The sequence below is a fragment of the Apus apus genome, chromosome 10 (genome assembly GCF_020740795.1).
Source record: "Apus apus isolate bApuApu2 chromosome 10, bApuApu2.pri.cur, whole genome shotgun sequence".
Classification (NCBI taxonomy): Eukaryota; Metazoa; Chordata; class Aves; order Apodiformes; family Apodidae; genus Apus; species Apus apus.
Genome location: NC_067291.1, coordinates 9,140,643 through 9,163,293, shown reverse-complemented (window position 1 = coordinate 9,163,293; position 22,651 = coordinate 9,140,643). Strand labels below are relative to the sequence as shown.

General features: G+C 38.1%; 1 protein-coding gene across 1 annotated transcript in view; it reads right to left on the bottom strand.

Annotated features, from left to right (window-relative positions):
• Nucleotides 1-3,635: 3,635 nt before the first annotated feature.
• The window catches only part of MYO5C (myosin VC), a 33,484-nt gene continuing 14,468 nt past the window's right edge, over nt 3,636-22,651 (bottom strand). Inside the window, exons 17-41 of the mRNA XM_051628185.1 lie at nt 21,850-21,936; nt 21,652-21,763; nt 20,504-20,715; nt 19,656-19,821; nt 19,116-19,262; nt 18,360-18,524; nt 18,038-18,131; nt 17,394-17,457; nt 16,032-16,212; nt 15,376-15,469; nt 14,476-14,539; nt 14,314-14,394; nt 13,715-13,895; nt 12,863-12,956; nt 12,007-12,058; nt 11,651-11,813; nt 11,297-11,384; nt 10,455-10,550; nt 9,332-9,486; nt 8,119-8,208; nt 6,812-6,962; nt 6,015-6,297; nt 4,810-4,984; nt 4,225-4,305; nt 3,636-3,964 (exon numbers count right to left, since the gene is read on the bottom strand). Coding sequence (XP_051484145.1) covers nt 3,812-3,964; nt 4,225-4,305; nt 4,810-4,984; nt 6,015-6,297; nt 6,812-6,962; nt 8,119-8,208; nt 9,332-9,486; nt 10,455-10,550; nt 11,297-11,384; nt 11,651-11,813; nt 12,007-12,058; nt 12,863-12,956; nt 13,715-13,895; nt 14,314-14,394; nt 14,476-14,539; nt 15,376-15,469; nt 16,032-16,212; nt 17,394-17,457; nt 18,038-18,131; nt 18,360-18,524; nt 19,116-19,262; nt 19,656-19,821; nt 20,504-20,715; nt 21,652-21,763; nt 21,850-21,936 — 3,229 coding nt within the window. The 3' untranslated portion in view covers nt 3,636-3,811. The remainder of the gene's footprint in view (nt 3,965-4,224; nt 4,306-4,809; nt 4,985-6,014; nt 6,298-6,811; nt 6,963-8,118; nt 8,209-9,331; nt 9,487-10,454; nt 10,551-11,296; nt 11,385-11,650; nt 11,814-12,006; nt 12,059-12,862; nt 12,957-13,714; nt 13,896-14,313; nt 14,395-14,475; nt 14,540-15,375; nt 15,470-16,031; nt 16,213-17,393; nt 17,458-18,037; nt 18,132-18,359; nt 18,525-19,115; nt 19,263-19,655; nt 19,822-20,503; nt 20,716-21,651; nt 21,764-21,849; nt 21,937-22,651) is intronic.

Below are 22,651 nucleotides of genomic sequence, written 5' to 3'. Positions count from 1 at the left end.
AATATTAGACATCTACAATGGAATAACCTGTTATTCCAAAGTTCTTAGAATTAGTGGTTCCCACTGGGAGCAACTGAGGTGACATGATGACAGCTTTATATACATGGTGGGAAGCCTCAAGGCACTAAGCCAACAAGACTTTGGGAGGAAAACTCCACTTCAGACTAAGTGTAAAATGAAGGTATTAAAGAGAAAAAAAGACATCTTATTTCAACCAAGTATCATTACTAGATCTAGAGACTTCAGACAAGACTCTGTTAGTCTTGGAATACATACCCTGGGCAGAATTAATATTTGATAAAGTGTGAGAATTTTCTGGAGTAATACACAGGGTGAATCACTCCTGCTATTAGTATTTTACTTCAGATGAGATTATGACATATTACAAAATTTTGCTACAAGAGAAGCCAACAAAACTTCAGATTAATGACAAAGCAGTACTGCACCTGAGATTGCTTCTGATAATGACTGATTTGTATACTATTTTATAAAGCTCTAAACTAGTTAAACCAGAAAGGTCTAAAAAGATTACAACTTCTTGCACAGTAGCCTGAAATTTTAAATTTACTCTGTTTTTTTAAAATTACAGTAGAAACTTCATATGGTAGCATGGTGAAACACTAAGAAATAGGCTACTTACAGAGAAATTCTGTACAATAAATTTTTTTGATAGATATCCCAAATTACCCACCTTTTCAAACAGCAAGAACCTGGAGATTCTCAAGATGACTAAATAAACCGTGTCCAACTGCTAACGTAGAAGAGCAACCTTCCTATTAAGTCTACTTAAAGGGTATTTAAAGCTTAGCCTCTCTGGCTGTATCACCTCGGGTCAGTTATGTATTGACAATTAGAGTTTAAAGGCTTTATTTTAACTGCCCTCTTTCAGGATATAGAATGAAGAACATAAACTGTTTGGCAGACCAGCTATTACCTGCCTGTTCCATATAGCAGCAATTTTACAATGGTTTCCAAATGTTTAAAGTTTAAACATACCAGGGAGGTGACTGACAACTGATTCTTCCAACTCTGAAGTTGACATTCTGACAAACAACACTATCAGTGTTGAGTCTATCTCATTGTTAATGAAATTTAAAAGTCAAACAAATTGATTAATGTCTGTGCTGGTTCTTCCTTGGATATTCTTTCACTATTTACCTGTTTTAAGGCAATCAATTTTAAACCACTAAGATTAAAAACCGCAGCTTTTTTGCACTCTTTTTAAAAAGTTTGTGGAAATTCAAGAAAATGTATCAGAAAAATTTAAGTATTGCTGAAGGTCTTATCTACTATTGATACCCTGCTGTAGTCACTGAAAACATGCCATCAGATATTTGCACTTAATAGTCAAGAGGATCTGAGACAAAATGAGGAAAAAAAAAAAAAGAGGCTTCAGCCCAGCAGAGGCTTGAGAAGAAGTAAACTGTCCTAATCTTTTTTATTAGAATATTATGTGAACACAGGGCTAAAAGCGACCACCTTTTGTTTGACATTTTCCATTTGAATGAAGTAACTTCCTCCTTTACTACCATTTGAGGCAAGTTAACCTCAGTAATGCCTCTTTCATCTCTCTGCCTTCACTAAAACTGCTCCTTGTATCTAGAAGAATTACAGATAACAAACAGAATTCTGTATCTACTCACTGGCTGAAGGCATTAATGTCAGGATATCTTTCTGAGAGCATACAGCAGACACTGATAATTTTCAACTTTTTTTTTTTTAAATATATATATTTTGTTGTCTGCACTAGCATACTTCATGCAAACCTCTCAAAGTAACCTAGCATCACATTGTCAGAACAATTTTCTTTGACCAGCAATTTTTGTAAAGGCAAACGTGCCCTCTGACACTTCTGTGTGAGGTAGACCTAAGAGTGGGCTGTGATTTCATTCCTGCCATCCCAGGTAACAGACAAACAGCTCCAGCATCTGTAAAAAAGGCTATATACAAATTACAGCAACAAAACTGGCTTGCATTAAACTATTTACAGAATTTAACAAGGAGCAAAGGACAGCAAATCATTCTGACAGGAAGATAGACTGGCCCATTAAATAAATATTTCTGGTGCAATACAAGACTGAGAGTATGAACTCATGTTCATGTAGTTCCAGGTAACTTCTTCCAAACAAGCCCATACTGAAAACTGTTACACCACTAAAGCACTACAAATTTATTTAAAAGCTACTTTATTTAACAATTAAAATACCAGTCTATCTAACATAACTGTGATATTTTGTACAGCTTTTATTGTTATTAAACACATTATTCCTACATATATTTTGAATGTATCTCTGTCGATATCACCATGAATATTTCACTGTACACAGTAAACACCAAGAACACTGACAACAATACAGATTTTTCTGTGAAATTAAACAAGCAGTACTAACACTGTGCAATAAAAAAAAAATCAAAGAAATTTTTCCTTCCTGTAGTATTGAAATTAACTAAGTTAATCAGAATACCTTAAATATGTCAACGCTTTCATACTCAATAACTATGTCTAATAGACTAGCTAGAAAGCTAGCACTGTTTATTGAGGAATTCCAAAGTACAGTCCTCATTGTGGTGAGATGAATGCTGTTTCTCCTGCTGTTTGGTCTGACAGGGTCCAATACCGAATGAAGCTACTGTTTCTTGCATTCTGACCAGGGGGAGAAGGCTGAACAAAGCAAAAAGAGGGGCACTCTGCTTCTAAGAATCCTGCAGTTGAAATGAAGTGAAGATGAAATGTAAGGTATTAAGCTTGGTTTATCAGTAAGAGCAAACCACAGCAGCTGCATTCACTCCTACTCAATGTCTGGACTTGAAGAGGGAGACTAGCAAAAGAGAGAGGGAGAAAGGAGATGTGCACGAGTGCGCATATTCAGCATATATTCTGAAACAGACTGCACTGGAGATGGACACAAATGAGATGACTCCTGGCTTTTAGAGAAACAAGCTTGTAACTCAAAACTGGATCATGACATGAATTTTATATCTGACTTCTCCACTATAATTACTGATGTGAAAATCCAGACTTGTCACTGTGGAGAACAAAATGGAAATCTGCCTTCAAGAAGAGCACCTGAGTCCTTCCCTGGCTGAAGAGCTGCCGGGTGTGCCTGACCTGCAATGCAAGCCTTCCCTGAGCCCAGCCTGCATGCCTACTACATGACAATGTGGGCCTGTAACAGCAATGCCCTTAGACTGATCTTGGTTCCCCAGCTTCAATGGAGCTCTTTATATTGATTTTTTTTAAAACAATTGTGGAAGGACCTTCCCTCCTACTGCAGTCTTCTGGAGGAACTGCGATAAAACACTTCTTTTATGAAAGGAGTAAATGTATAAGAAGAATAGAAGGGTGAAAACTGCTGTAAAACAGGTCCAGCATGTCAAGGCAATGAATAGAATTACCTTGGAAAAATACCTCTTGCTACAGGAAGTGAAGGCAAGAAAAATTGTAAAGAAATAATATTCGTCCCATGGCAGTCTTTCCCTCGGACTGCTGCTGACAAGGCACCAATACAAACTTGTCAGAGAAATGTTTTACTTGTCAGGTTTGGGCAAAAAACTGTATGGTTAGCTTTGTGTCCAGCTGATGATATAAAGTCATCCTTGTAGGACTGCAATGAAGGGATAAGAGGAAGACAAGATACAATGAAATCACAAGCTGAATTTATTCCTACTTTTAAGTATTGATTCAAGAAAAAAAAAAATAACAGTTTAATTCACTGCAAGCTGCCACAGTATCCACCAGCTGGAGAAATGAACCATGAACACCTGCCTGTCTCTATATAGTCTCTGGGGAAATACCAATGTGTTGGTTTTATTAAACCCTTGTGAGAAAGCCAAGTTTGAAGCTGCTGGGGACTTGTATCATTTCCAAGGCATGTGGAGAGGGGGTGAAAGGAAACGTCACTTGAAAGAGATATTTGGTATCCAGCATCAGCTGTGGAGCATCCTCACGATTGCTTAGCATAGCCTGAAATTATAACAGAAAGGATTAAAAAAAAAAAAGTATTAAGAATTAAAGCAAAAACCCTACATTGTTTGCTTCCCATTGCAAATCTTGCTTTCACATGATGTTAAGGAGACTTGTTTTGACCCCTTCCAAAAGTCTAGGAGCTGAGCAACTTAATAATAATATGATGTAAAGGTCAAGCATAACTCTATAGCATCAAAAACTGTGTGTATGAAGTATCCTGTAACTTGAACATGAGAAATGATGGTTGTAGCCCTTACCTGGACTTTACGAACAAACGACGGAGTCACTCGTTTCTCAAAATCATCAATTGGAGTGTATGAGTTGAGGATCTTAACTATCTGTCCCAATGACAAAAGACTATTTTAGTATGTCACAAAAAGAAAACCACATTAATATAACATCTTTATTGATATTTAATAGAAGTTTCAGTAAAGGATTTTATAATAAAGAGAGAATTTTCACTGGTCACCTAATGAGCTGTTACATATTTGATGATTGCTACGACTCCTTTCCAGAGGTGTCAGCAGGATCAAGATGTAGAAAATCTGAATCAGTTAAGGGAAATAACCAAAAAAGCCTATGACAAAGCAAAGCAAGTACATTATAGAATAGAAACATAGGAGAGAACAAAGCAGGCAAGTATTTACCACAGCAGCAGTTAAAATGCTAACAAACAGGAATAAGGGGTTAAAAAAAAAAATCAGTTTAGCAAGAGGTGATGTGGAATGCTGAGGAATGCTGTTTTTACCAAATGAAAGGCCAGTATCTCTTTGCAACAAATTATTTTAGATAGCTGAGATTCTGCAGTTGGTGCTGCCAGAAGAAAACAGATGGTTCATTACCTGCACAGTAGAAAGAGACGTGCAGTGTTCACATATTTCCTTGGCATCATCATCCGTGATCTTTTTGACCTGAAGGAGCCAGGCTGCTTGAGATAGAGGCTCCAAAGTTTCTTTGGCATTGCTGCTTTGAAGATTCTTGTCCTTAAGCCATTCTTCCAAGTAGCTGATATTACATCTGGGTTAGACCATGAACAGACAACAGAAATTTCAGGTTGCCCCTAACAAGCAAGTTCCATTAAAGATTTCTAAAGAAGGAATGCTCCTCTAATGCAGTGTTCATACATACAATTTAAGTTAAAACCCATACCCATAGGTCATAAAAATCAAACAACAGCTTATTGCTCTGTAAGTTTAATCCCCTGTATATTTCAATACTTTTTATTTATTTATTTTTTATTTCTTAAAGCTTGGATAACAGAAAGCAAGTTATTAGTTTTTGTTGTTGTTCACAGAAAATTACTAATATAAGCTGACATTGCCTATTACACTGTAGCACTATATATCTTTAAAATATTAATTTACAACTGAGCTTATACAGGAAATGAGAACAATCTTTGCACACTACAAAGCAGGGCTGAGCTTATAACTGATGCCCTAAAGGTTAAAGCAGCTTTCTTCTAGTAATATTCCCAGATGGATCAAGATTTTACTGATTTTCTTTCCTCTTAGCCTGCAGACTGTATAATGGAGAACAAATTAACTGTATCTTCTGCAGAACAGTTAGGAGCATGTTCACCTGATGCTCATAACAAGACAGATGATGTCAGATCTAAACTCTCAAAGGTTCTGTCTCTGTGCCTTTCTTGTCACAGAGCATAAAAATGCAAGTCAGGTTTTGTCTATCTGCCAGCCAGAGGATGCTGCACCTGTTTACTACAGTATGAAAGGGTTAAAAATACTATTCAGCACATCATGAGTTAAGTAGCATGGGAAGAATCCTAAACATGTCTAACTTTAAATTCCACAGTGTAATTTTCTCTTTTTGTCCATTAGTGTTGCCATGGAAAGTACAATTTGTAACCTGTTATGTTGAGAAAGCTCAGCTCAAAAGGCAAAGAAAACTATTTTTTCAAAATGAGTAAAAAACAAGTGGTTGCTTCCAGCAGAATGGTTCTAGAATATCCAGTGACTTAGCAATAAAGGACACAACATGAAAGTGTTAAAAATTCTCAAGCAACTGCCTGTTGAAACTTTACTGGCTTTACCTTATCTGCATTCCTTTTCTACAAGAGCACATGTCCTTGCGGAGGAAGAGACTGTTGAGGGTGATGGCACCAATCAGAAAGAAAAGCTGCTTCACTGCCTGCTTTAGAAGCTCAGAGTCCAAGCCATTCTGGCACATAGTACTGTAAAAATAGCTGAGCTGTTGCAGGATGGAGGTCATTGTGTAGGTGTCCGTGTCGTCTATACTAGAAGAACGTTTACGGAACCCTGTAGGTTTCAAGCCAGAAATTCCCTGAAGACTTTCATATTCCAGCATGCCTGGTACTGAAAGACAACAGAAAATAACTGATAAGACCAACACTCCTAAGGCTCCTTTCAGTTATGCTAACTTAACTACTGAACAAAACCTACTTTAAGGACACTGGCACAGGTTGCCCAGAGAAGCTGTGGCTGCCCCATCCCTGGAAGTGTTTGAGAGCAGGTTGGATGGGGCTTGCAGCAACCTGGTCTAGTGGGGGGTGTCCCTGCCCATGGCAGGGGTTGGAAGTAGATGATCCTTAAGGTCCCTTCCAACTCAAAACATTCTATGATATTTTAAAAATCAAATTATACAGGAAAAATAAAATACTGACAACAACTTCTAGAGCACACAAATATTGCAAAGTCTGTTCCTTCTGTAGCACGTTGATTGCTTTCAAAGCATTATCCCACTGCAGGAAATGCTGTGAGGAAAACATCTTTCCAAACCCCATGTGCATATATCATTCAGTGGAATTTATATGTGCAGAAACACATATAGAGGTACACGTCTGCATAAATCCTCAGGAGAAGGTCTTACCAATCATGGGCTGAATGCTGTTCTCCATCACATTAATGAACTGGTGATAGATACGAATGGCCAAATCACTAAGAATTTGTCTGTATTCTGAGAGATCAAAATGCTTCAAACAGTTCTTATTCTGGCGTGGAGTGTTACACTTCATAAATTCCTACAAGTAAGTTGTAAATATAATTGTTAGAAATCACATAACATTGTAATTACAAATGGTTGCAAATCTAATGTATATATTAGAGTCACTCATGCCACGTTTGGCTGAACAGAGTTAAGACTACAGCTCACTTCCCTGGATGCTGCCAGTTCTGGGCTTCCTGTACTTAATTTTCCAGTTTATATTGATGTTTAATCTGTTCCTAAAGCCTGCTAAAGCCAAAGGAAAGACATGCACAGATTTCAATAAACTTTGGAGCAATTCCTAGACCACTTACACGGAAAGCAAACTTCTCATCCCCATTCTCTCCAGAAAATAACAAAATGTCATGTTTAAACTATGAAGGTTAAAAAAAAATAATAATACAATTTTACATTTTATTGCTGCAGAGGAATCTCATTTTTGGACTTTTCATCAAGAAAGTTCTGAATTCAACAGTCTACAAGAAATCCTAACTTGTGTGAAGTGTTGTCTGTTCATTACAAATAGAGACTAAACCTCTAAAATCTGGATTCAGGCTTTTCCCTACTGCTGCAACTAAATGATAAAAAACTTACTAAGTTTAAATGCTTTCAATTCTCCACTGCTCTAAGATGTTATCAATATGACCACAAGAGGGAGTATTGTTGCAAGTATAGTTGTAACAGTAAGAGTTTGCAATTTAAAATAATTTAAAATAACTTTGTAATTCAGGATAAGACTTATCTTAAACAAGCAAGTGAAACAAGGAAAAAAATGGGTGTTTTATTGTTTTGCTCCTTTCCTGAGGTTTTCTTCTATAATCTCATATTGGTAGCAGCAGGTGTTTGAATGGTTAAATTATAAAATAGCAAAACTTTTATATATGTATCTGGAAATCTGAAGTCCAGCTTATATTAAACTCCTATGGAAGAGTTCAAACTAAGTATCAGTTTCCACATCATGACTTTAACCTACTCTAACACTTCAATGTTACTTTGATTTCACTTGATCTGCTAGTTCTGTACTGTCTTATTATTTGTGTAAGACACACACCACTGCAGAGCAACACAAATATCTAAGTAGCTGGAAGGAGCAGTGGTCAGCTGGTGAAAAATTAGCTGTTGTCACTGTTTCTAATTCCAATCAAAGTCTGCCACAAGTGAAATAATGGAATTATTTGCGGAATCATTCCTACCTCTTCTCCACTGTACTGCTTCAAACAGTTAAGAAAATAGTATGTATTGGAAAGCCAGAAGGACAACATCTCAAAGTCTTCTGAATGATCCTGAAAATGATCAGAAGCACAACCTTATAATGGTATTGTCTCATAAAGTTAATTTAATAACTAAAGACCATTACAGAACTGGTAAAATAGAGCCCACTTATAGCAGGAGCCCATGGCACCTATAACATGCTAGCTGAACAAATCATGCTGTGTTTTTAGGCTAGTATACATAGAGAAAAGATCCCTCATTTATCTGGTTAACACTGTTTAAGTTCTCTTAGATGACAGACTGGCTAAATCAGTCTGAGCCAAACAGATTCACCCATGTCTGTGTGCAGTGCTGTGGTGAACTGGGGGCCTTCCTGCAGAAAAGTGTGAACAAAGCCTGTGTGCAGAAACAAAACTGAACTACACAAACAATTCCAACTGTACCTCAGGATGCTTTGTTTTTGTTATCTAAGTAAGCACAAGCTTTTCTAATAGGTAAAGTGTGGTATAAATTTTTTGGCCAACAAGAATAGGCATACTCTATAAACCATAGCCCACTCCTGCCCGTGCTAGTATGCCTGCTGTTTTATTGCATTATGAATCCACACTAAAGCATTCACATAGCTGAATTTGTCATGTAGTTGAGACAACAGGCTGATAATTCTTGTTTATAACTTGATCTGGTTAACTAGCTGGCAATATAACTTCAATCATTTGCATACTAATGCTGCAGTACCAAATGTTGTGTCAAAAAACCCATTACACTAGTAGAACAGCAGTGTAAAAACCTCCTCAGATTCCAATACCTGCCTGCTGCCAACTGTACTGACCTTCATTTTTGTCCATCCAACTTTTACCAGTGCTGAAAACACAGGTGCACTGCACCTAATTAGCCACTCATTGTAAAGTGTAAAATACTTTAAATTCTTTTGTCAACAAGCTCGTCAGATTTAAAAAAAAAATAAAAATATGTGAATGCATCCTGTGCATTCTTTGTTCAGCACAGTAGACCCTCACCTGGAGGCTTCACAGGGATGCCACTACAAACTTCAAAAAGAGTGTAATGAATTATTATTATTCTATTATAGGAAGACTAGCAAATGAAAGTGTGAGCACTCCCCAGGTACTATGCATGCATCTTGTAAATCTTACATGAAAAATCAAGAAGTACAGTACAGACAAACACAATTCCTACCTTAATAACCTGTTTGATCCCATCAATGGTTACATTCATGAAAGATTTCAGCATGTCAGCATCATTCAGATAATCTGCATACCTCAGACACATGAATAGGATGTGAGCTGGAAGGCCAGGTATCATATTGACTACAACTCCACGTGGCTTTAAATCTGTATAAAGGAGAGTCATCAGGTTTATTATATGAAAATTAAATGATTCAATACCATTTGGAAAAAGATGAGCACTATGGCATTTATCTCTTCAGTGAGCATTTACTTGATAATTGATTTACTGATTGCTTGTTTCTGAAAATTCTGTAATTAATCCTCTTATATGAACAATACTGTTAGGTTTTCCAGAGTAACAGGAGGGTATTGCAGTCAATGCTAAGGTCCAGCATTGGCTACACCAGACAGGACAGGACAGCACCAAAAGCAATTTGCAATTAACTACCCACTGGAGGTCCCAGCAAACTCTAGCACTGCTTAACGACATACATTTACTCACAAAAATATAAACATTCACAGGGCTGAAGTAGGTGAGGAGAAAAGGAACAAGTTGCTTCCAAGCAGTAGTTTATAAGGGAACTAATATACATGGAAAAATTGTTGACTTAAGTATTAATTATAAGGTAACGCAAAAAGCTGGTTTGTCAGTAAGGTTGATACTGTGAAGTAACTCAGAAGGAAGGACAAAATTCTTCTACAAGAGAAACATTAAAGTTCCCTTCAGTGAAGGGAATGATTTGGAAAGCACAGACAGGAGAGTGATCCGTCACACATGGATATAAGCCCAATGACTTATAGACTTAATAGATGACAGGAAGAAAGTAAATTCAAGTCCCCAGAGTGCTTTTGGGATTTATAGCTTTACAAGTGAACATGTAAGAAGAAAGATAATAGAGTCACTGTTGTGTAGAGTCAGACAAATTATTTTTACAAAGAGAAAGCACTTCTGTGTATGAAATAGATGGCAGCAGAAAAAGAGCAGCACGGAGCCCCTGAGCTGTGCTGGGGGTAAGAGAGGGGAAAAAAGGCAACTGAGGGTAAGAGAAACACGGCGCCTTGCAGGTTTTGCTGTGATGTTCTACACTGAGTATCACTGACTACTGATAAGATTTGAAGTGTTACTAAAATACCGAGGATCAGATTTTGAACGATCCTTTCTTCATCCTCCTTTTTGTACTCCATCATTCCAATGTACTCTTTGGACAGAGCTGGCACGTGAGCATCAGCTGTCAAACACAAAAGCACTGTTACCTGCAGGTAAATGGCTAAGCTAGTGTTCCCATGAGAACAAACTACTGGAGATAAGTAGTTTTCTCTGTAATTAACAGAGTATTGGCTCTAGTCACGGTAATATTCTTAGCTTATGGTTCCAAGCATCATGAGTTAAATAACATATCATTCACGTGACTAGTTGCACTGGAACCAGTGGAATTATTTGCACTAATAAGACAAAAAACCAGCAGCAATACAGCTCTACAGTAGTCACCTCTGCAATGTTTTGAAGAGCACTCTAGAAGAAGAAGAAGAATGACTTGCTATCTAAGAGCTTTGCACAAACTAATTTCAAATCAGGGACCACCTGCCATTGGAAGGCAACGGGAAGTGCTCCCATCTGATGCAAAATTAACATTCTGTTGGCTCAGAGACAGTTGTGTGAGGGAATGAATTAACTTTTGTTGACAGGACTTGATGCCCCTGGCTTAATCTTTTATCGTATAGCCTAAGTTCATACGTGCCCATTATTTAGCTGGAAAAAACTACACAGGAAAGGGCTTTTTTATATGGTTTCTGTTGATGGTTCCCTGGGACCTTTTTTGGACGCTTTACATTTTTTAACCCCACCCCAACCCTACCTTTTCCTTTTTGCAAAATATACTTTCTTTCAAACACACACTGAACATCCCAATCTGTATTTAAAGGGGAAAAAAAAAAGAAAAGAAAAAAAGAAAAGAAAAAGGTAACAATATCTTACTTTTTTCAATAGTCTTGGTAAGAGTTTTTATCTGATCCTCCAATTTTTTTATTATTCTGTCTTTCATGTCTAGTTTTTCTTCAAGATCCTGTAATAATCAAAGTCAGTGAGTTCAGAGCAACCACAATTTAAAAATGTCTCCTCCTGCTGCACTTCATTGCCACTGTGATGCGCTTTTACTTACGTTTGGTGGAAGACACATAAAACCTTCATATATTCTTTCTCTCCCAATGAACTGAGAACACATCCTGCCCATGCCATGAAACCATTACTTCCTCCTTTTTACCCCGCATTTCAGGTACAATTTCTTAATGACAATTTTACATATACATTACAGAAATTACATTTCCTTACCATGTTTTCCACAGTAAGTCGAGTAGTTTCTTCCTTTATCTTGCTTTTTACTTCATCCTGGATTTCATCTTCCATCAAACCATTGCTCAGCCTCTCAATCTCGTGGTTTGTGACTCTCAGTGTCCCTTTTTCTTCTGTGTCTGTTTCATTCTGTGACTCATTTCTATTAAGGAGAGAGAGATAGGAAGCCTTGTCTCTTATTCTTTTGTTAAAACATAGTATTATACTTGTCCATTACTTATTAACTGCAAATCTTCCACTGCTTGCAGTACTTTTCAAAGACTTCAAGTAACTTCGTTGCCTCAGCTTATGGCAACTACATTTCTTAGCTTAAAAAAACCAAACAAACCACTTACAGTCTGTGTGTTCTATCCCCTTCCAGCTCGTAATGCAGCCGATTTGACATCTCTTCCATTTTTGCAGCAACAATTAGCAACAAAACCCAAAACAGAAGAAAAAACAACAGGATCACAGATTACTGCTCTGTATTAGTTAGTATTCAGTAAATCTCTTCTTCCACTCCTAATGTTGTTTCACCTAACAAAATTGAATGACATGCCAGATAGAAGCATCTGATCACTGCACACCACACAAGATTATACGGGATGGAGAATTCTGACACTACTAACTTCTTGCATTTGGCAGTAAAATTACTTGCAAATTTTAAATCAATTGCCTCAGAAGACACTACAGTTAGAGAGACTCAGAAACCTCAGCAAAGTATGCTGCCCTAAATTGAGAAGAACTTTAAGCAAGCACATTTAGCAGGAACTTCTCCCTCTGTCTCCTACTCTGAATTTTTCAACACCCTCTGAACTCCAGCTCAGAGTATTCCTTAGGTTCTGAAACATCCTTCCTTTTCATGACTGCTTCCAAAGGGCATACTCCATTAAACGTGCCCTTAGCAGAACCCCACTGAATATACTTGCAGACATTCAAATCACTGAATGACCTAAAAAAGGTTTTAAAAATACACATACTTGCATATATTTTATTCTTATGTCTCTGTTTTATGTCTTATGTGTCTAACAGAGACATAAAAAAAACAACTTTTTTTAATTGTGTTTCTTATATGTTACTAGCAAGAAGGTAAGAGATAAGGTAATGAAGTTATCACATAATATTGCTTCAGCTTTTAAAAAGTCAAAGATAGAGATTTCATCATGTTAATCTTAAACAATGGTAGGACTAGGGACCATACTGGTACTTTACCTTTTAATTTTACAGTCTGTTCTTGAAGACGGTTTTCCAGCTCTAATTTTTGATTTTCAAGTTCAGAAACTTGCTGTTTAAGATCTGGGATCACCTTTTAGAGAAACAGGAGATTTGTGTATTTCAGCACCTTTCTTCTTTTCAAATGCCTGCAGTAGTTCCTATGACACTGCAAGACCTTCATCTGCAAACAGTCAAAGCCTGGAGAGACACTGTGAGGGAGCACTGCTACCTGCTTGCCTGACTTCACTTTTCTGGAGGCATCTGCTGCTGACTACTCTTAAAAATGAAATAGTGACCTAAATAAATGTTTGGACTGGAGCAATAAAACAATTCTGCTATAGCTTCAATTAAATCACACTGTGGTTTTAATTTCCCTAGCTCAATTAGCATCTGAAAAAACCTTAATATGTTACTTTTTAAAAAATAACATTACAAGTAGCTTTTCCATTTATTTTCAATTTTAGTAATATTGTTTTGAAAATATTTCTTTAGCTATATTTCACTCAGCAGAAAAATAATATGGTATATACCATATCTTCCAGAAAATCAGCACTTCCTTCTGCTGGATGGGTTTTACACAGTACTAATAATAAGCCTCTCAAGCCTCGCCTGCAGTTTGTCAGCAACCTGACATGCTTAGCAGCCCTCTGGTGGGCAGAGCCTCAGCACCATCTGCACCCATCATCCCACAGGAATCTGTTTTTTTTCACTATCAAATCATAGAACTTGTCAACCTTGAGATTTCAAGGACATGACCACAAGATTTTGATGGCTTTGTGTCACAAACACATTTGGCTTTTATGACTAAGTAACAATAACATACTTTGCTTTACTGCTTCTTGATCTTACCAGGTTTTCTGAGGTCAGCCTGCTGACTTCAAGTCGAATACCATCATTTATGTCATTTTCCTCTCGAAATAGTTTTTGCAGATGATTAATATCTTGGCTAAGATGTTCGACTTTGAAGTTCAAACCTTCAATCTCCTTTTCATATATTTCTTTCTGAGACTGGAAATGACTTTCCAATACTCTGTTAAAAACAGGGAGAACGAACAAGGCAGATGTAGTACTGTCCTGGTTTGAGCCAGAATGAACCATGACAAATACAACCTCAAGGCAGTGGGTCAAGTTTAACAGAAAGTGGAAACAAAGTACTGTGGTTAACACAGAGACATTCCATTTCATCACCTGTGTGTTAAGGGGCTTGAAAGTTATGCAGGATATCACAGAGGAAACACATTTCCCTGACTGACACATACACACTTATGTCACTGACTTCTAAGGTTGTTAAAGTGGTTTTAAGGTGCTCAGCCACTCCTATCATGTGGTGTTTTCATTTTTAAACAGATGGTCAGTACTACACTGTCAAATTAGCTACTCACTGATTTTTCCATTTCTTTCCTAGATCACAGCTTGGAATTATGAAAACACTAAAGAACTGAACTAACCTTGTAGCTTTTTTTAAGCCCTCGTAAGCAAACCACAGTTCTCCATCCTCATTTAAGTGTTCCAAATGCTCCTCAGAGAGCCTAAAATACAAGGCAGTATCACTTGTGTGCAAGCAAACAAAATGCATGTCTGAAGCTTTTTTCAAAACAAAACAAAATTACCTGCTTCTTACATCTTCAAAATCATAACTTTCAAGAAGCTGTTTTGTAACTTCTGACATTTTTTCTGGGGGGGAAAAAAAAAAAAAAGCAGCTTATTAAACAAATAATTTTCTTAGCACATTTCAAATAAAGTTTGATTATAAAAATCAAAGCAATCTCTGTCTAAATCTACAAGGTTCCTTCCTGGTTACTCAGTAAACATCTCTGATTTATTACAAGAATATGATGAGGGACTTGGTTCTACTTCTGGACATGTAAGGTGCACTAGATAGGCACACCACCAATATTGTTTTATTCCTAAACACAACAAGCTTTTAATGCAAAGTTACATCTTTCTGCTCTGAATCATGGCAACTGCTAGAGTTGTATAGATGATTTGTCATCTAGTGCAAGGTTAATGCATTAAATGCTGCAGAGATAGGTTTGTTTTATGACATGGTTAGCATTGCACAAAGTGCACAACAGTAGTCCTTCTTATTAAATACTTTTTCCCAAAGAGAACCCAACTCAGCACATAATTTAAGTGTATTTGGCATTTATTGCCCCCAACGCTAAAGACAGGATGAACAAAAGCTAGATAATTGCTTCCATATTCTTGGATCCCTACAAGCTAGTTGTTAAATTCTAAGTGAAGTTTAATTTATTAGTATTGATTTTTAAAGACAAAGGAGAAATGTTGAAATCAGAGTTTCTTCAAAGCATTCAGGAACGACTTTGTAAAACTCACCCATTTGGTTTTCTTCCCCCCTTGTGAGTAAAGGTATGAATAGCATGAAATCACTATGGGATGAGAAAGAGATCTGGCTCTTTGTCAAAACTAATGCAGAAGAAATCAGTTTAAACCAGTTTAGCTCACATTGTACCTGGTAAGTTCTCTGAGTTATCTAGCACCGAGCTCACCTCTCAGTTCCCGCTTCTGTGACTGGGCCTGCTTTTCAGTGTCCAGTTTCTGTGTCTGCAGCAGTTCAATTTCCTTTTGCAACTCAGGTATTTTCTGAATCAGACAAAAATTATTGACTGAGACAATAAGTGAATACAAGGGCTGAGTATCAGTCAGATCATAAAGATAATGATAATTAAGAACAAGTTCATAAGGCTGAAAATGCGCTGTGTTTAAAGCATCTGGTTCCCAAGCATCAGAGCAGAACAGTGAAGTGATGCAGTGAAGACAAATGTTTTTGTGTCACAGAATGGAGAAAAAAAGATAACTTTACACAAAAGTACTATTTTCAGGTTCACTTTAGAAACTACATTTATGAAAAGTCCCCTGAGAAAACAATACTTTCCTGGAAAAAGGGAGAAAAATATATCCACATGTTTACATTTATAAATATTCATGTACAATTACTCTTCAAAACATGCACTTATTTCTGCAAGCAATAACTAACTCATATTGTGTACCACATTAAAACAATACAACCTGGTGGTGTATCAAATTTAGCTAACTAACTACAACATCTTCTAAAAATGCACTGGAGCTAAATAAAAATAGTTAAGATAATACATTAATAAAACATTCACATCCTCTACTTCCTTTGAAACACATTGTACTTTACCTGTGCTTGTTTTGTAAGTTGTCCTACTTCCACTTTCAAGCCATCCTGAATGACAATTTCCTGCTGAATTTGATGTTGTAGCTGAGTTTTTTCTTCTTTCAGAATCTTAATTTCTCCCTTGAGCAATTCAATCTCCTTTTCATAGTCCTGCTTCTGATTTTGGAAATTTTTCTCAAGTATCCTAAACAAGACAATGAAAAGGAGGTTTTGTTTTCCTATGTTCGTAAGTGAAAGAGTGAGCTTTGGTTTTGTTTTAATTTGAAGGACATGTTTCAGTGAAGAAAACTTAAATAAACCATAATTATTTGAAAATGCTGTGCTACATCCTCAGCATCGTTCTACAAAATGGATGATAACAGGATGAGAATGTCCCTGGATTTCCCTATGTTTAATTCAGATATTGGGACTGAATTCAAGGCAAAACTGACTTTTTTCCACTTAAAGGGTAAATATCTAACTCTTTGAGAGTTTGCCTACCTGAGCAGCTTTCTGCTACATTTGTGGCCACAGGCAGCACTGAAGAAGGACACAGCAGCAGAAAGAGAGAAAGCCCCATGTCCTTTCAGTAACACATTGCAGGAAGCTTTCCATTTTCTACCAGTCCCTGCTGGAATGAACTGGCTTCCAGCATGATACAGCTACTGGGCCAAGCAGAAAAACTAGCAAAGTCCTCCCAGTATAGTCTGAAGTTATTTGCAACCGAAATCAGACTGAGCTGAATACAGCTTCCAACCCTCAGGAACAGGGACTGATTGCACTCTTCACACTTCAGAGAACATTTAACTTGTACCTAAGGTTCTCTGGCTTATACTGCAGAAGAGTTTCTGGGAAATAAACACTTGACCTGAGAAAAGCACTCTGCAAAGCAACAACCACTTACTGTTAAATAACAGGACTTCTGCCACTGCAAATTAAATACCAAAGGGGAAAAACCCCAAAAGCCCTTTACAAACACTGCATTTCCTTCTGAATCTTTCTGTTCTGTCCTTTAATATTCACTTCACAGGAATTCTGACTGGTATGGCTACCAGCTGCTCTTCCAGCCCTGACTGAATTCTGTGGATACCTCCAATGAAACTATGATGATCAAGGCTTCCTTTCAGTTCTCAGAGAGACACATGAAAAGAGAGGAAACTGCAAAAGCAGGAACTCTCAAGTCTACAATATGATTTCCTGCATGTGACTGACCCACAAATGTGCTTTTCCTCAAATGGACATGGAGTACTTCAGTACTAGCACTAATGTCCAAGAACAACGAGAGATTCATAAGCAATATGAGCATAATACAGCAGGAGAAAGAAAGGCAGGGGAAAATGGAAAAAAAATATGGTGTTTCAAAGCAATTAAATTCAGATTCCATACATTCTCTGATTTTCTTCTCTTTGTACATCATTGAAGAGTTGCTTCGTGAGGTCATCCATTTTCTCTGCCAAAAAATATTTCATATTTCAGAGACCTTCATGCAAATATGTGCATTTATTAAAACAGTATGACTACAATGAGAAGCATTGTTGCAGTAAGCAACCCTTAACATATTTTAAGGCTGAAATTACTCTTAAGTGTCAAAAATTAATTAACTAAATTTTACAAGTAATGCTTTAGAACAAAAAGTTTGTGAAACACCAAAGTGTTATTTGTCTAAAGAATACTTGATCTCATGTTTTGCCTGTGTGCTTTGAAATTAGATTCTTAACAACAGTGCAGTAAAGAAACTGGGATGAAGAGATACTTTGAAGGAATGCATGTGAATGAGACAGGAAGCATAACAGGAGGAAAGATTTTGCTACTTAAAGAACAAATTTAATTTACTTATTAAATTAAAAGCATTTGCACTACACATTCTAAGCAAAGGAAGCTGAGGGCCAACTTTTAATTTACTGTAAAATCAGCATTTATATTGCTTTTATTTAAACAAAGGTAATTTACCTTTGCTGAAAACATGACTTTACAACTTTCCCCCACTATAATTCCTTTATCACTCCTTTAAAACTTTTTAGTTATCATACCTTTCATTTCCTCAGTTATTTCTTGGAGCCTTATTTCTAAGGTCTCTTTCTGTTCTTGTAATTCTTTGTTCTGATTCTCAAGTTTTAAGATTTTCTGTCCACATAAAAAGCAAGCATAATATACATATTACAAAGCAGGAAGAAATAGGTCACAGAAGGTGTTAACATTTTAAGCAGCATTTAAGGACTTCCCTCCTTCCCTGCCACCCCGCTAAAAAGTGAAGTTACTGAGCAACTCTAAAATAAAACATTTGATAAATCTGGTAACTGAAAAAAGTATTTAAGCTAAAATAAATGCACCCAGGTGGCAATTAAAATTTACCTGTTCACTGTCCTCTTTATATTTTTTCCCTTTCTCTTCATATGTTCTCTTTTGAGCAGTTATCTTTTCAAGGTCTAATTCAAGTTTCTGAATTGTATCCATGTCATTCGCGTGAGTTGAAGCCAGACTGGTTAATCGTTCAAGCAAGCCATGATTTTCTCTGCTCTACAACGAGCAAGACAGGTTAAAAGAAAAAACACACACTTAAAACTGCTGGTAGAATTCTGAAGGAAGCACCTGACCCATTCCTGCTCACCATCCTGTATCAGTTATGATTGTTTGAAGAGAGGATTGATTCCATCAATTAGATTAAAACTAATCTTAGAGATAATTTGGCTGGTGTGGCTCTCAAAAATCAGCTGTGAAATAAACAAAATACAGAATTCCCAGAAGTTACTAAATACGTTGCACCAGAGCAGCATCAAACACATCCTTCATCCTAATAGGAGTAACCCCATCCAGAGGTGGGATGGGCTACTTCAGAAACAGTAAAAATAAATAAATAAAATGAACTGCAAACTCTTCTCCTTGGCACAAGTAACTCAAAAATATAAGGAAACCCTGGATGATTCTTCCTACCTGGATGCAGGAAGAATACTAGTGGTTTATTATAAAGGACCATATTCCTTACGCATCCTGTCTTGTGAAGTATGGATACTGTAATTGACACAAGCCTCCAGTCAACATGAGAGCTCTGAATAAAACACATACGATAAAAAAAACTAGTACAAACATAAACTGTCTGGTGTCCCTCACCTTTTCTTCTATCTTTTTCTGCAGCTGCTGAACCCTGTATGAAAGCTGGATGTTCAACACAAAGCGACGGATGTTCTGAAAGCGGCGCCTGGCGAGCCAGGCACGGGCGTATTTCTGAAGGATCACGGCCTTGTGCTCTTCAAGCATCTGTAAAACAGAATGTCAACATACGTCTCTAATTATCTGTGAGTCAATCAGCATCAATTATAACTCTAATTGAATCTACATACGCTGCTAAGGACAAAGCTTCCCATGGAAGTATCAGAACACTGAAATACCCAGAGTGCAGACACCTCTGAGCCGCTGCAGCAACATCAAATGATCTGCATCAAATATAAACCAGAGTTCCTGGGATCTCAGAGGTGAGATCTAATCTGCTGCCTATCAGTATTTTATAGTAACAATATAAAAGTAGAGTAGAAGACAGGAGAACCAGAAATGCAAAATGTAAAGTATTAGGGATCACTGCCCTTGTCTCCATCTTCCTAACAGAGCAGTAGCTGTTTCCAGTTACTGAAATCAAACTTGGACAGGCTGTACCTTCCGATACTTTTTTCTTGCGAGAAATCCTCTTGCATAAGCTTGAATTGTTACAGCAGCCACATGGATGAGCTGGCAAAGTTTACGGACCAGGTAACCCCGACAGTATTTCTGAATAATGATGGCTGCCCACGTTTGCTTCAGAGTTCTTGCAGTTATTGCTTGCCTTAATTCAAAAGACAATAAAGTTTACTTAGGTCACATGAGGTTTCTCATGCTCATCCCCTCAGTCAGCCAAAGCAAACTTATAAAAAAAGAAAATATTGACAACAGGCACCCACTATCTAAAATCCAGCTCTTCCTTCAGTCAAAGTGAAAGAGAAGGAAGTATCCACAATCTTTGAAATCAGTTCCACAAGCAATAGTTGTGACGGTCTCTTTCTGAAAATTTCAAAGCCTACCTAGAGCCATCATCCTCTCAGTCTGCTCTGTGAATGACTGGAGCAGCTTCTCTGCTGTGTAACATCTCTCAGTAATTTGCACACACCAATTTGTAGACCCATGTAAATTGCTTTTCCTTTCTGCTGCCGGACTTCTTCTCTTGCTCTGAAGCTAAACACAGCAAGCCTAAGCCAACAACTGGGTCACTCATCATTAGCTAAGGACTGGGCCCAGAGGCAGACAGGCCTCTCAGGAGTCTGGCAGACATTGCTTTGTTATCTGCTAAACTTTCTTCATACCAGCTGGAGAACTCGAACATTTCCAAGTCCGTAACTACAACCAAGAGGACATGGAAACACAATCCAAATCGCTCTTCCATAACAACTAAGTTTCCAAAGGAGCGTTTGCCCTTCACTGCCCCCCAGGCTGCCCTGGCAGCCCCCACTTCCCAGCCAAGCCAGCAGTACCGCACAGTCCGCTGCCCTCGGAAGTACTGCTGGATGGTCAGGGCCGCGCGCCTGAGGCGGCGGAAGCGCCTGCGCTGCAGCCAGCCCCGCACGCGCCTCTGGATGGCGACGCACGCGCGGCGCAGCGTGTCCGAGCGCAGCTTCTCCAAGTAGGCAACCTGTCCTGCTCTGAAGAAAATCTTGGTTCTCCCAAACTGAAACTGGTTGTGATCCTGGAAAGAGAAAACAGCAGGTATATTCAGTTTTCAGTTTACTGTTGTCGGCCAGACGCTCTCTTCCTTTCATAAACTGTCACTTGAGGCAAGCTCTGCTGAAATGACATGACCTTGCTACATCAGAATATCCTCTCTGCCTGCTCTGTAGAAAGGAGGAAATGGGGGGAAAAATCCACTAAGCAGGAAAGAAGCAGAGAACTCCCTCCAAAAATCACATGCTAGTGATGCCAAATCATAGGGAGGATCCGGCCTTGAAAGCAACTCTTCACCCCCTGCTACAAGTCTGGTATCTTGGGTTCAAAACTACCTTTTAGTGCGTGTCTGGCCTTGAATCAGCGAGCTGTGTGAGCAGAGACTCCAGGGAGAAGCTGTTTTTAAGCTCAGGCTCTCACCCTTGGCCTGTGCTGGAACGGTGTTGCGAGGACACCCGTGTTCCACCTGACCCACCCCTGAGGCTGAACTCAGCCCCAACACACACTGACCTGAACCGTGGGCTTGACCTGGACCAGCCACACCACTACAGACTGGCCCAACAGACAGGAGCAATATGCCAAAGAGCACATTTTTAGAAAGTTCTCCAATATGATGCATTTCACCACCAAAAGCCCTCTAGCATGCATAAACTTCTAACACTTGACAAACACACAGCATTTACAGCTTTCTGGTTTATAAATACAGGTAAAATATCTTCCATTTTACAAGTGAAGGTATTAAGCAGAGGGGTTCAATCATTTGCCTACAACCACATCAGGACCATGTCACATCAGAAAGTTACTGACTCACCAGCCTATGTTCAACACACAAAATCACAGAAGATAGTAATAATTTAAATATCTTTCCTATTTGAGGAGTGAGATACTGCTCTTGGCAAACCAGATCTTTACTTGACAATAGATGCTCTAACACCTAACAGGTCAGTGCACACAGACTAACCTGGATGAGCCGCTGCAAAACAATCTTGCAAATCTGCTTTTTATCATTGATGGAGAGTTCCTGCTGGGTCATCAGAATGCTGTACCGGCTGAAGAACTCAATGTAAGTCCACCTGGAAAGAGAAAACTTAGCAAATACAATTCACTTAAGAGACACCCGAGTACTTTTTGCCAGAGGGAGACCCCCTGCTATCATTACCTGGATGGATAGCTCTGTGCACTAATCCGAATGGTTTCCAGAACGCCACAAGCTCGCAGTTGCTGAGTCACTCTTTTTGAATCAAACCTAAGAAAGCAGAGTTCTATTTTACATTTTTTATGGGTTTGGCATGCTGTAACAATGACAATAATTTTTACTTCTGCCCATAGGATGCAGGGCTTCCTACTTTTTATATGGGGTCTTGCTTGATTTTTTTAGTGATAGGGAGTATCTGAGTTTTCTTTTTCTGCCTCAACACAGAAGAAAGACTATATTTATTATTTTCTTATGAAAAGTCCTGTTTCTCTTCAATATCAACTGTGAAAACTCATATCACCAAGTGGCAAAGAATCATGCCACTCTCAGTGCAAACCATACACAGAAATAAATTTCCTCAGCAATCTACTGGGAAACAACTCCCCTTTAGGTACTCTCCTCAGCACACTGATTATGAATAAACCAGGATTTACTAATGAATATCTGGGTTCAAGATTATCAATACAAGGCATGGAAAGACCTTTTTTCCAATTCTGGACCAGAGCTGATACACCCACAATGCACTATGCTACTAGCTAGGAGATGCCTGCAGCTGACAGGTAGCTATGTTGTTCTTTCCCAAACTTATGGTAAACTCTTGCCTAATTCAGACATGTTTTTATCCTGTCCAAGCTATTTTCCCCTCATTGCTATTACACAGAATAATGAGGTGTCCTTTCAGTGAAACAGTGCCATTTGTCACATGTTTTGCATGGACAGATTTTGTCTGGCTTCAGGAAAATAAGCTAATACGCTTTAAAAAATT